Below are 12,486 nucleotides of genomic sequence, written 5' to 3'. Positions count from 1 at the left end.
GCAATGTCATTCTTCCTTAAGAAGGCATAGAATTCCATTGTGTGTGTGTGTGTGTGTGTGTGTGTGTGTGTGTGTGTGTGTGTGTGTGTGTGTGTGTGTGTGTGTGTGTGTGTGTATCACATTTTCTTGATCTATTCATCTACTGAGGGGCCTCTGAGTTGGTTCCATATCTTAGCTATGGTGAATAATACTGCGATAAACATAGTTGTGCTGGTAGCTTTAATATAGCCTTGTTTGTGATTGTTTGGGTAAATGCCCAAAAGTGGATTGCTAGGTCATAGGGAAGTTCTATGTGTAGTCTTTTGAGGAACCACCATACTGCTTTCCAAAGTGGTTGAACAAGTTTACACTCCCACCAACAATGCAGTAGGGTTCCCTTTTGGCCACATACCCTCCAGCATCTGTTGTTATTAGATTTCCTGATTATAGCCATTCTAACTGGGGTTAGAAATCTCAGTGTTGTTTTGATTTTCATTTCTTTTATGGCTAGAGAAGTTGAGTATTTCTTCATATGTCTATTGGCTATTCTTATTTCCTCTTCAGATAAATTTTTCTTTAAATTTTTAGCCCACTTGTCGATGGGGTGTTGTTTCTTTGAGGATTTCTTGTTGGGGGATTTAATTTTTTGAGTTCTAAGTATATTTTAGATATGAGACCTTTGTCCATTTTATGGCTAGTGAAGATCTCCCAATCCATGGGCTTTCTATTGATCTTGCTAGCTATGTCCTTTGCCATGCAGAAGCTCTGCAGTTTCATGCAATCCCATTTGTCCAACCTTTCTTTGCTTTGTTGCATTTCTGGGTCTTTATTAAGAGAATTTCATCCTGTGACAAGGAGCTCTAGAGTTTCTCTTATTCCTTCCTGTTAAGGTTTTCAGAGTGTCTGCTTTTACTTCGAGGTCTTTGATCCATTTGGAGTTGATTCTGGTACAAGGTGATATATAAGTATTTAGCTTTAGTTTTCTACAGATGTTAAACCAATTTTGCCAGCACCATTTACTGAAGAGGCAGTATTTCTTCCATTCTACTTTTTTTAGCTCCTTTTTTGAAGATTAGGTGGCTATAGGTCTTTGGGTTCATTTCTGGGTCTTCGGTTTCATTCCATTGGTCTTCGGGTCTGTTCTTGTGCCAGTACCAAGCTGTTTTGACTACTATGGCTTTGTAGTAGAATTTGAAATTTGTTATTGATATTCCTCCAGTACTGTTCTTTCTGCTAAGGATTGAATTTTCTATTCAGGGTCATAAAATTATTCTATATGAATATTTAGGTTGCTTCTTCTATTTCATTGAAGAATGAGGTTGGGATATAGATAGGTTTCACATTGAATTTGTAGATAGCCTTTGGCAGTATTGCCATTTTCACAATGTTAATCCTTCAAACCAGAGGCATGGGAGGTTTTTCTGCTTCCTTAGTTCTGCTTTAATTTCCCTTTTTCATGTTTTTAAAGCTTTCATCATAGAGATCCTTCACTTCTTTAGTTAACTCCTAGGTTTTATTTTTTGTGGGGCTATTACAAAAATAGTTGCTTTTCTGATTTAAGCCATGTTCTTCTTGATATTGGCATACAGAAAAGCCATTGATTTTTGAGGTTTAATTTTGTATCCTGTTACTTTGTGAAAATTTTGGATCAGCCGAGTAACTTGGGAATGGAGTCCATGCGGTTCTTTAAATATAAGACCATGTCATCTTCAAAGAAGGAGAGTTTTACTTCAACTTTCCGAATTTGGATCCCTTTTATGTTTATAATTTGTCTCATTGCTCTTGCTAGGCATTCTAATACTAAATTGAAGAGAAGTGCAGAGAGTGAACTTCCTTGTCTTGTTCCTGAATTTAGAGGAAATGGCTTTAGCTTTTTGCCATTAAGTATAGTGCTGGCTGTTTGTCATACACAGCCTTTGTTATATTGAGGAATGTTCCATGGATTCGTAGTTTTTCTAGAGCTTTCATCATAAAGGGGTGTTGGATCTTGTCAAATGCTCTTTCTCCATCTATTGAAATAATCATGTGGTTCATATCCTTGCTCTTGTTGATGTGATGAATTATATTAATTGATTTGCATATATTGAACCAGATTTACATCCCTGAAATGAATCCTGTTTGATCATGGTTTATAATTTTTTTGATGATGTGTTGAAGTTGATTAGCCAAAATTTCATTGAGACATTTTGCATCGATGTTCATCAAAGAAATGGATCTATAGTTCTCTTTCTTTGGTGAGTCCCTGCCTGGTTTTGGGATGAGTGTTATGATGGTTTCATAGAAGGAGTTTGGTAGTGAACTTTTATTTTCAATTTCATTGAAGAGTTGGAGGACTATTGGTGTGAGTTCTGCTTTGAAGGCTTTGTAGAATTCACCTGTAAATCCATCAGGTCCTGGGATTTTCTTGGGTGGGAGGTCTCTTATTGCTGTTTCTATTTCATTGCTTGATATGGGTCTGTTAAGTTGATTTAAATCATCTTGGTTTAGTTTGGGCATGTCAGTATTTGCTAGAAATTTGTCCATTTCTTCCAGATTCTCAGTTTATTAGCATAAAGGTTTGAGAAGTATTCCCATATAATGTTCTGAATCTTGGTTGTTTCTGTGGTACTGTTTCCAGTCTCATCTCTGAGTTTATTTATTTGGGTGTGTTCTCTTCTATTTCCAATAAGATTTGCTAAGGATCTGTCAATTTTTTCTAAGAACCAACTCTTTGTTTTGTTGATTCTTTGTTTTTTTTTTACTCTAATTCATTTAATTCTGATTTAATTTTAATTATTTGTTTCTGTCTACTGGATTGGGGTTTATTTAGCTTATTGCTCTTTTTCATGGAGCTTCAGGTACTTTGTTAAATTGATGGTTTCAGATCTCTTCAATTTGTTGATGTAGGAACTCAGAGCTATAAACTTGCCTCTGAGTACTGCCTTTGCTGTGTCCCAGAGGAGCTAGTGATTGTGTGTTTATTTTTTGTTAAATATCATGAACATGTGAATTTCCTTTCTAATCCCTTCGATGACCCACTGGTGATTCAAAAGTGTGTTGTTCAGCCTCCATTTTTTACAGGATTTTCTTTGGTAGCTTTTGGTGTTGAATTCTAATTTTATTCCCTTGTGATCTGAGAGAATGCAAGGCATAATTTCAATGTTTCTGAATTTGGACAAATTTGCTTTGTGGCCTAAAATGTGGTCTATTTTGGAGAATGTTCCATGTACTGCTGAGAAGAACATGTATTCTGATGCTGCTGGGTGGAATATTTGGTAGATAACTGTTAAGTCTAGTTGATCTATGCATTTGTTTCCTCTGTTGAGTTTTTGTTGTGTTGATCTATCCAGAGGGGATAGTGGTGTGTTAAAGTCCCTAACAATGAATGTCTTTGGATGTATGTGTGATTTTAGGGAAAGTAGTATTTCTTTGATAAATTTGTGTGCTCCATTATTTGGTGAATAGATATTTAGAATTGTAATATCCTACTGAAGGAGAGATTCCTTAATTAGTATGTAGTGACCTTCTTTATCTCTTCTGGCTAATTTTAATTTGAAGTCTATTTTATCTGATATTAGGATTGCAACTCCCACTTGTTTATGGGGGCCGCTTGCTTGGTAGATTTTATTCCAGCCTTTCACTTTCAGAATGCATTTGTTTTTGTGGGCAAGGTGTCTCTCTTGAAGGCAGAAGATAGAAGGATCTTGCTTTTTGATTCAATTAGACAGTCTATGTTGCTTAATTGGAGAGTTAAGTCCATTAATATTACGAGTTAAGTCTGAGAGGTGTTTGGTAGTTCCTCCCATGTTATCTACCTTCTTGGGGGCTGTGCCTACTGGGTTCTTCCTATGACTTTTGGATTCTCTATTGTAGGCCTGGTTTGGTGGAGAAATATTGTTTCGATTTTTCTTTGCTGTCAAAGGTTTTATTTGACCTTCTGTTATAAGGAGAGTTTAGTTTGGTACATTATTCTTGGTGGATAGTTGTTTGTCTTTAGGGCATGGCATACATCATTCCAGACTCTACTTGCTTTTATTGTCTCTGCTGAAAAATTTGAAGTTATCCTAATTGGTTTCCCTTTATAGGTGATTGATCTTTTCTTCTTGACAGCTTTAAGGATCTGTTCTTTGCTCTTAATTGATCCTGTGTGGATTACAATGTGATGATGGGATGTCCTGTTCTGGTCTGGTCTCTTTGGGGTTCTAAAGGCTTCTTATACCCCAAGACATCCTCACTCCTTCTCACAGAGCAGTGGTGGGAAGGTAGCCCTTCCCCCATCACCTGAGAAGAACTCCATGTTTGATACTGACAAAGATGGGCTATGGCAGCTAGCACATAACTGAGGCCTTGGAAGAAGACTATAGGAGCCATTCCACCTTTGTCTGTATTCTCTCAAAACTTCATCTGACCAACTGATGGTTTTTAACTTGTTGAAAAAATAGAAGAAATAAATGGGAATATTCTCATTGTCTATGGTCCCAAATCAACAAGCTTATTTGTGTCTATACCTGTTGTCTACATCTTCAGTCTGTTATCTAGGAAAGAATGACTCTTGTTTCTACAAAAGACAATTCTCAATTTACTTTTCTAAATTAAATTCCTTTCACTCTATAAAAGAATTTGTTCTTTTGATACTTAAAAAACAAGTTGCTGTGATTCAAGTAGATTATTTCAATCACCATATGAGTATGTTCTAGTGTTACCCATGTTAGTAATAAAATTCAAACAAAAAATGAAGAAAACCCCAAAATGGAACAAAACAGTTTCCTCCATGCTTTTCACGTGATCAGCTATGGTATTATTTCTGTTTCCTTTTACAGTCAAATTTCTCAAAAAGAGTTTTCTAAATGTATCAAACATTTTCAGTCCCCATGTGTCCATATAGATGGCTTTTATAAAACTTTCCACTTATTTTTTTCCTTGCCTTCCACATCATACTTTCCATCTTACTCTATTACTACTACATTTTTACTATTCTTTGTCTTTTTTTCTCTCCTTGATCTTTAAATGCTATAGTGTTCCATGGGTAGACCTTCTTTTCTAGGTGTTCTCAATTCCTTTAAAAATGTCAACAAATATTATTGTTCCCAAACTTTTAGTATTCTTATTTTTTCTGAGCTGCATATTTCTTTTTCTTTTTTAATAACACCATTTATACATTCCATTATCAAAGTAATAATTAAATGTTCAAAACCATACTCTTGTTTCTATCTCACTTTGCAAAATCTGATCTTCATATAGGCTTTCCATTTTCAGTGAATGTAGTAAATATGATTGTATAAAAATATATAGGAGTCACCTTTAGTTCCTATCCTGTTCACATCTCTGATGCTGCCTTCTCCCTCTTTCCTCAGTAACATTTAATACTACCATTTTATTAACCTATAACATCTATACCAAAACATATTTTTTCTTTCATTCCTCTCTATCTTACTTGTCTAAAGCATTCTCAGTTTTGGTTGGTATATTTTTGAGAAGCCTCCTGAATAATCTTTCTGCATTCAGTTTTGATTCCTGTTGGATTATTTTCTGGTCTACCACTTGAATGATGTTTAAAAAATGTGAATCAGATTGTCTTGTTCCCCAGATTAAGACCTTTCAAAGGTTTTCTATGATATACCTGTTGCCTACTTTCTGAACTAACATTTTTATGATTCTCCAAACATTATTATAAGGAAAATGGAAGTTTTTTCTTTGCTCAAGCAAATCTTTGTACTTGTTACTCATTTTGCTAGGCATTTATTCTACTGGTTGTTTAAATGACTGGCTTCATATGTTCTCTGCATACTCTGCCCCATGCTATACTAGAGATTTATAAGCTTTATATATTCACTATTGCTATAAAAGGCCAGATAATATGTATTTTAGACATGATAAGCCAGATGGTATTTATCTGGCTTTCTCAATTATGGGAATATAAGAGAAAGGCAATCATAGACAGTATTCAAATGATTGGCTGTACCTGTGTTACAGTTTTATTTATAAAACAAACTGCGGGCCAAAATTGGATTACTGCAGTTGTACTACTACAGTACCCATTCCATCACATCACATCACCTTCCTTACTATCTTCATAGTATATCATGCTCTTAAGATTGATTATTTCTGCTTTCTCACTTATAATGAAAGCATCAAGAGAATAGGAACTTGATATATTCAACTTCTTTGTTTTATGTGTGCCTGATTCTGAGTGTATTTTTGACAAGTGTCTTATTGACTTAAAATATTAATTTGAAGACAAAATGTGTATATACACACTTTTTTTTTTTGCAGTCTTGGGGCTTGAATTCAGGGCCTGGGCCTGAGCCTCTGTGCTCAAGGATAGCATTCAACCACTTGAGCCACAGCTCCACTTTGAGCTTCTCCTGAGTGATTTATTGGAGATAAGAGTCTCATGAGCAGAAAAGGTCAGATAAGATGATGTTAAGTGAAATGAACCCCAAGATAAGGACACAAGTGGTTTTTTCTTTTCTTTCTTTTTTTTTTTTTTTGGGTCTGGTCGTCGGCCTGAACTCTGGCCCTGGGCGCTGTCCCTCAGCTCTTCAGCTCAAGGCTAGCGCTCTACCACTTGAGCCACAGCGCCACTTCCAGCTTTTTTTCTTTTTGCTTATGTGGTGCTGAGGAATCGAACCCAGGGCCTCATGCATGCAAGGCAAGTGGCTCTACTACTGAGCCACCTTCCCAGCCCATGGTTTTTTCTTTCTTACTATTGTTTCTAATGTATTTATAAGCTACCACATGATATTTTGTTGCTTTGTATGTCCCTCCTCCATGGTATAACCCTTGTTTTCACTGTATTTGATGTTGGTATAATTTGGGGAATGAAAGGGAAAAAACAAATTGTTTAAATAGGGATACAGGTTGACCCATTGCAACAATGAGATATATAAGACACTATGTCGAAAAACGAACTTTATAATTTAGGCAGGGGTAATGGGGGGGGGGTTGGCGAATGTAGGTGTGGAGATGGGAGGGAAGGGATAGTAGGGGAAAAACAAAGGAAGAGGCAACAATGCTTGATAAGAAATGCACTCATTATCTTGCTCATGTGATTGTAACCCCTGTGTACAGTATTTTCACAACAAAAACTTATTAAAAAAAAAGAGTCTCATGGACTTGAACTGTGATCCTCAGATCTCAATCTCCTACTCAGGAGCTAGGATTACAGGTGTGAGCCACCAGTGCCTAGTTACACAGACATTTTAACACTACAATTTCAATGTACCTTAACAATCTATTCACCATGTATAGTTAAGTCTTTCATGAACTAAAGCAGACACTACAATTTTCTGCATTAAGATCTTGTTTAGTATATACATACCATTTGTTGAAGAAGCTATCTTTTATCCAATGTAAATTTTGGGCTCTTTTGCCAAAGATCAGTTGGCTATAAATGCATGAACTTAATTTCTTGTCTTCTAGTATGTTCCATTTTTATTTGGGTATACTTTGTTTTTTGCCAGGATCAAGCTGCTTTTGTTATTATAGCTTTGTAGTAAACCTTAAGTCTGATAATGTGATACTTTTCAGCATTTTAAAAAAAAATTCTTTTTTCTTGTTTTATTTCTCTTGTTAAAAAATTACTTTGGCTATATCAGATCTTTTGTTCTTCCCTGTGAAGCTTAGTACTACTTTTCTTTCTTTGTGAAGAATGACATTGAGTTTTGATGGGCATAGCATTGAATTTGTAGGTTGCCTTTGGCAATATGGACATTTGCACAATGTTGATTCCGCCAGTCCAAGAACATGTGAGTTCTTTACATCTTCTGGTGTCTTCTTCAATTTTTCTCTTCTAGAGGACTTTGCCTTCTTATATTTTTCTTTTCTTTTCTTTTCTTTTTGGTAGCTATCATCAGTGAAGGTGTTTTCCTATTTTTCTTTATTCTATTTGTTACTGATGCACAGAAATATTATTGATTTTCATTTGTTGACGTGAGCTACCAATGTCCATCTTCTAGGATTTTTGTGATGAACAAAAGTAAATATATTATAGTAGACTATGAAATACTATTTAATGGAAAAACGTGACTTTATGAGAATGTAGGACACCTAAAAGTGTGTCTTCCTAGAATTTTAGCTAGAAAAAAATGCACCAAAATAGAAATACATTGCTTGTTAGATGAAAAAGTATAGATGACATTACTATCTTACTGTTATATTGTTTCCATAGTGTCTACGTAGTCATTTGTAACGTCTGAAAGAACAATAAATATAATTTTTAAGTAATGAAGACACTTCATTCTTTGCTTGATGACAATATCTTGATAGTCTTGAATTGGCTACAAATACTTAATGTAAATAATCTTTATAGTTTGCTGTATAGTTTCACCTTTTCTTTTTGAAGAAAGTGTTTTTTATTATGTGTGTCAGGGTTCTACTTTTTCTTCTTACAGACAGCCTTTTGATTGACTATCAGTTTACCTTCAGCTTACTGCAGGAAGATGATCGACACCATACTGCCATAAACTTCATAGCAAACCCAGAACAGGTAAGGAATATCATCTTTCATTATGAAATTTTTGTAATACCAAGGGATCTAAGTTTTTTTATTTTTTATTATGATTTTATCTCTCAGAATCATTAAACTATAAAGCTTTTATAGAAAATTATACATATGTTAATTTTCTCTTCATGTAAGTTTGGTATCCTTGTTTTTCAGAGAATATATGAATTTGATGTTTAAAATTTTTACAAATAGTACTATAATTTAAATTATGTTACTATGTGTGTGTATATATATCCACAAACATTTTTTTCACCAGTCTTGGGATTTGAACTCAGGATCTAGGCACTGTCCCTGAGCTTCTTTTGCTCAAGGCTAGCTCTCTACCACTTGGGTCACAGCTCTATTTGTGGCTTTTTCTGTTTATGTGGAATACTGAGGAATCAAACTCAAGGCTTCATGCATTCAAGATGAGCACTCTACCACTAAGCCACATTCCTAAATCCTTATATATATTTTTATATAATTGATGATCATACTTATACACAAAGGTAGAATATTTTTATTTGAAAAATAAAACACATAAATTCAAACTACTGTATTCCACCATTAAAGAAACATTCCATAGTATTTAGTTTTACCGATCTGTTTTCTAAATCCAGTGTTTTTATGAGTTCTATAATGCTGTCCTTATTAATCTTCTAAATTTACATGTGTGAAATATTATTGTAAATGTTAACACCAATGCCTAAGTTCAATAAAAGGCTCTAAGGAGATCTGTAATTATTATACATGTATTATTATGTTCTATTTGTTAATAAGCTAAAGGAATGGAAATACCAGACATGTAGTTTGTTTTGTTTGAATTTTAGATTTATTAAAGTTAAAACAACTTACTCAAAATGAAAAAACTATATTAAATTGATGAATGACTATAGATTATTAATCCATGTTATTAAAATCATGCCATATATTTTAATTATCAAATATATTCTAAAAGTATATAGTGTATTTTTTTAAGATAAATCTTTGTACTTTCTGGCAAATAATATATTAAAATATTCTTTTCCAATTGGATAGCATTCTATCTCTATAGAATACTTTATTCTGTATTGCTACGTATTCTCTAGATTTTAAAGGAGTAACTATGCACTGAGACATACTTATTTAATTTTAATAAGGCTTTTCAAGATATATTCTTTCAAATATAATTTTCTGTTTAATGACTTTCTATGAAGATATAAATGGGATGGAAGGAGTGACATTGGTCAAGAGACATTGTACTAATAAACTGATTTGTTGAATGGTAACATCTTTGTAGAACTATTTAAAGATAATAAAATACAAAAAAGGTAAATATTCTCAGTAACAGTATTTATTAATATGCTAATAAATACTTCAAAGTACATTACAATCATTACTTTTAATTGTGATGATACATTAGATGGTCCCATTTTAATCACTTTAGAATGAATATAGGTGTACAGATCAATAGGATTAAGTACATTTATAATACTGTTCAATCAATATCACTATTTCTAAACCATATCACATCTAGTATAAGCTCCTCATCTATTATATAATAACTCCATATTTTCTCCTTTCTCTAATTTCAGGTTCTATAATTCTGTTTTCTGTCTCTATGAATTGTTTGTTATATCTACCTCATATAAATGTAGCCATAGAAATTTTGACCTTTTGTATATTGTCATTAATTTACTTAACATAATATTTCCAAAATTCACATATAATTTATCTTTCAGAATCTCATTCTTTGTCATGAACTTCTTTTTTTTCATCATGAACTTCTTGCTCTTTATTAATTATTCCAAATCTATAGGGTTTTTGGAGTTTCTAAGAAATCTAATGTAGGTGTAATATCTGACTCGAAATTTGAGTTTATATTCTTTTCTAAAAAACTCCACATGTTTAGATTAGCTATTGTTCTAGTTTGCTTTTCCAACATTAATGCCTCTCTTTCAGTGGACATAAATATGTAGTGTTTTTAAATGTAATAACATTCAGTGTTATTTTCAACTGTCTTTCCCAGTAGAATCCAGGAGCTTATATACATGTAGTGATCCTAAACTATCACAAATGTCACTAAGAATGCTTATATTATCATTTTACTTGCTCTTTTAAAATTATTCACTTGGGCACAATCTCTAAAATTAACATGCATTCAAGATTAAGGCTTTCTGCTTATCCAGTAAGAAAACAGTAATAAACAATATTTATCTTGACTATTTATACATATCCTACGTTTTGACAACATGTTTAATTTCTAACCCATTATAGATCACTTTTAGTAAAAGTTAACTCATGAGACTTAATTATATATATTTAGTGTATATTCAGCTTTTTAATCTTTTTTCTTGTAGTCAAACAAAAATTTGGATATTTCAATTAATGCATCGAACAACTTTAATCTCAACATCACATGGTCAATGGGTTCAACAGGTAAAATTATTTTAGTATCCTGTCTCCTTCAAGTTTTAGTATGTGGAAGCTATTTTAACATGCTTTACTGCTCATTTAAATAAAAAAATTCAAAAAGTTCCATAATTATTCTGTCTCTGATAAAAGTTATAAGTTGCAGTTTTGATAAAGATTTATTATTTTTAATTAACTGTCTCATTGAATTAAAATTTGATGCCTAAAATATTTATGTAATACTTAAGTTTAAAAATGGTAATATTGTGAAATGCTGTGATTTTAATTAAGATAGATTACTTCTTCAGTGACTGGTGAGTGACTATTCACCTATTCATTATTGAAGGCATAAATTTAATTACTACATAAAGCTTTATAGCATTCTCTGTGCATACTTAAACAAGTAGTATCTTTTCTATTATTTTCAATTGAACGAATTTCTTCTTGTCACCTTCAGTCCTAAGAGGAGTTTAAAAGAAATTGTATAAATATACCATAATAAGTTGTGTAAATTGAAAGAGCTTTTAAAGATTATGACTTAGAAGAGGTTCAAACACATGTTGAATTGTGAAATTATACACTCATTATCCTAGAAGAAATATATAATTGTTTTAATGGTAGCCCTAGGTCTTAAGTGCAGGGCTTTGTGCTCTACCACTTGATCCAGAACTCTAGTCTCATTTTTTTGGTGGTTAGTTGAAGGTAAGTCTCATAATTTTAATAAGATATGTCTTACTATTTTCCTGCATGAGATGTGCAGGAACCACTGTCCTTTTGAGTAACTAGGATTACATGTGTGAAGTACCAGTACCTGGGTTAGAGAATATGCATCTTAAGAAAGTATGCTAGCTAAGTTTGGTATAGCAGATTAATTGGAAATTGATCTGAGCATATAAATTCTAATTACTTTTTTATGTTCATTAAGATGGAGGTCTTGTTAAAGTAGTTGGAAATGCATTGTTTCATTAGGCTAGCTTGAATAAATATTTATTGAGTACCCAGTATATATTTGACTAATTTAACATTTAGGCCATGTTTTAAATTATGACTTCTTCCAAATTTATTTAAAATTAGTGATGTTTCAATTTATGGTAAGATAAAAAAATTGATTTCTTTTCAGTTTTTTAATTAAGTTGAGACATGTGAAAATACATTTTTTAAATAGAGTCTGTGGAGTAGGAAGAAGGATCCTAGTTTCTGAAGCCATGCATTTTTAAATTCCAAAGTGGAGGTTACTTGGAGCTACAGATTTGGAGCAAGAACATTCATTTTTCTGAATTTGATAAAAAAAGGTGATAATGCCTACAGTGTGAAATTGTTAATAGGACAGACTATCAAGTCTTGAAGTCATTGCCTGACAGCAGTCAATGATAGCAGTTTTCAAAATAAGTTTTATACTAAATAATTTTATTTTATATATGCCCAGCTATTTTTTGTCATTCAAATTGCAAATGTGAGTGTATTATGATAGTTGTATTTCACAAATTGACTGTATTGTGCATTTTAAAACAGCATTGGTGGCTCCATTGGAAGTTGCCTTACACCTCTCTATTGCAAGGCTCTGGTTCAAATCCCAGTACCACCAAAAGAAAGGGAGAGCAAAGAAGGATAGAAGGGGTGAATATTGTAGAAGTATCCACTCTGTCTGTCTG

The 12,486-nt window shown here is 32.9% G+C and overlaps 1 protein-coding gene across 1 annotated transcript in view; it reads left to right on the top strand.

Moving 5' to 3' along the window:
• Atrnl1 (attractin like 1) overlaps nt 1–12,486 on the top strand; it is a 501,851-nt gene that overhangs the window by 130,484 nt on the left and 358,881 nt on the right. The window contains exons 22-23 of the mRNA XM_042689560.1: nt 8,352–8,446; nt 10,783–10,861. Coding sequence (XP_042545494.1) covers nt 8,352–8,446; nt 10,783–10,861 — 174 coding nt within the window. The remainder of the gene's footprint in view (nt 1–8,351; nt 8,447–10,782; nt 10,862–12,486) is intronic.

This window comes from Dipodomys spectabilis, unplaced genomic scaffold (assembly GCF_019054845.1).
Source record: "Dipodomys spectabilis isolate Male_0828 unplaced genomic scaffold, ASM1905484v1 ptg000125l, whole genome shotgun sequence".
Classification (NCBI taxonomy): domain Eukaryota; kingdom Metazoa; phylum Chordata; class Mammalia; order Rodentia; family Heteromyidae; genus Dipodomys; species Dipodomys spectabilis.
This window is presented reverse-complemented; position numbering and strand designations above follow the sequence as displayed.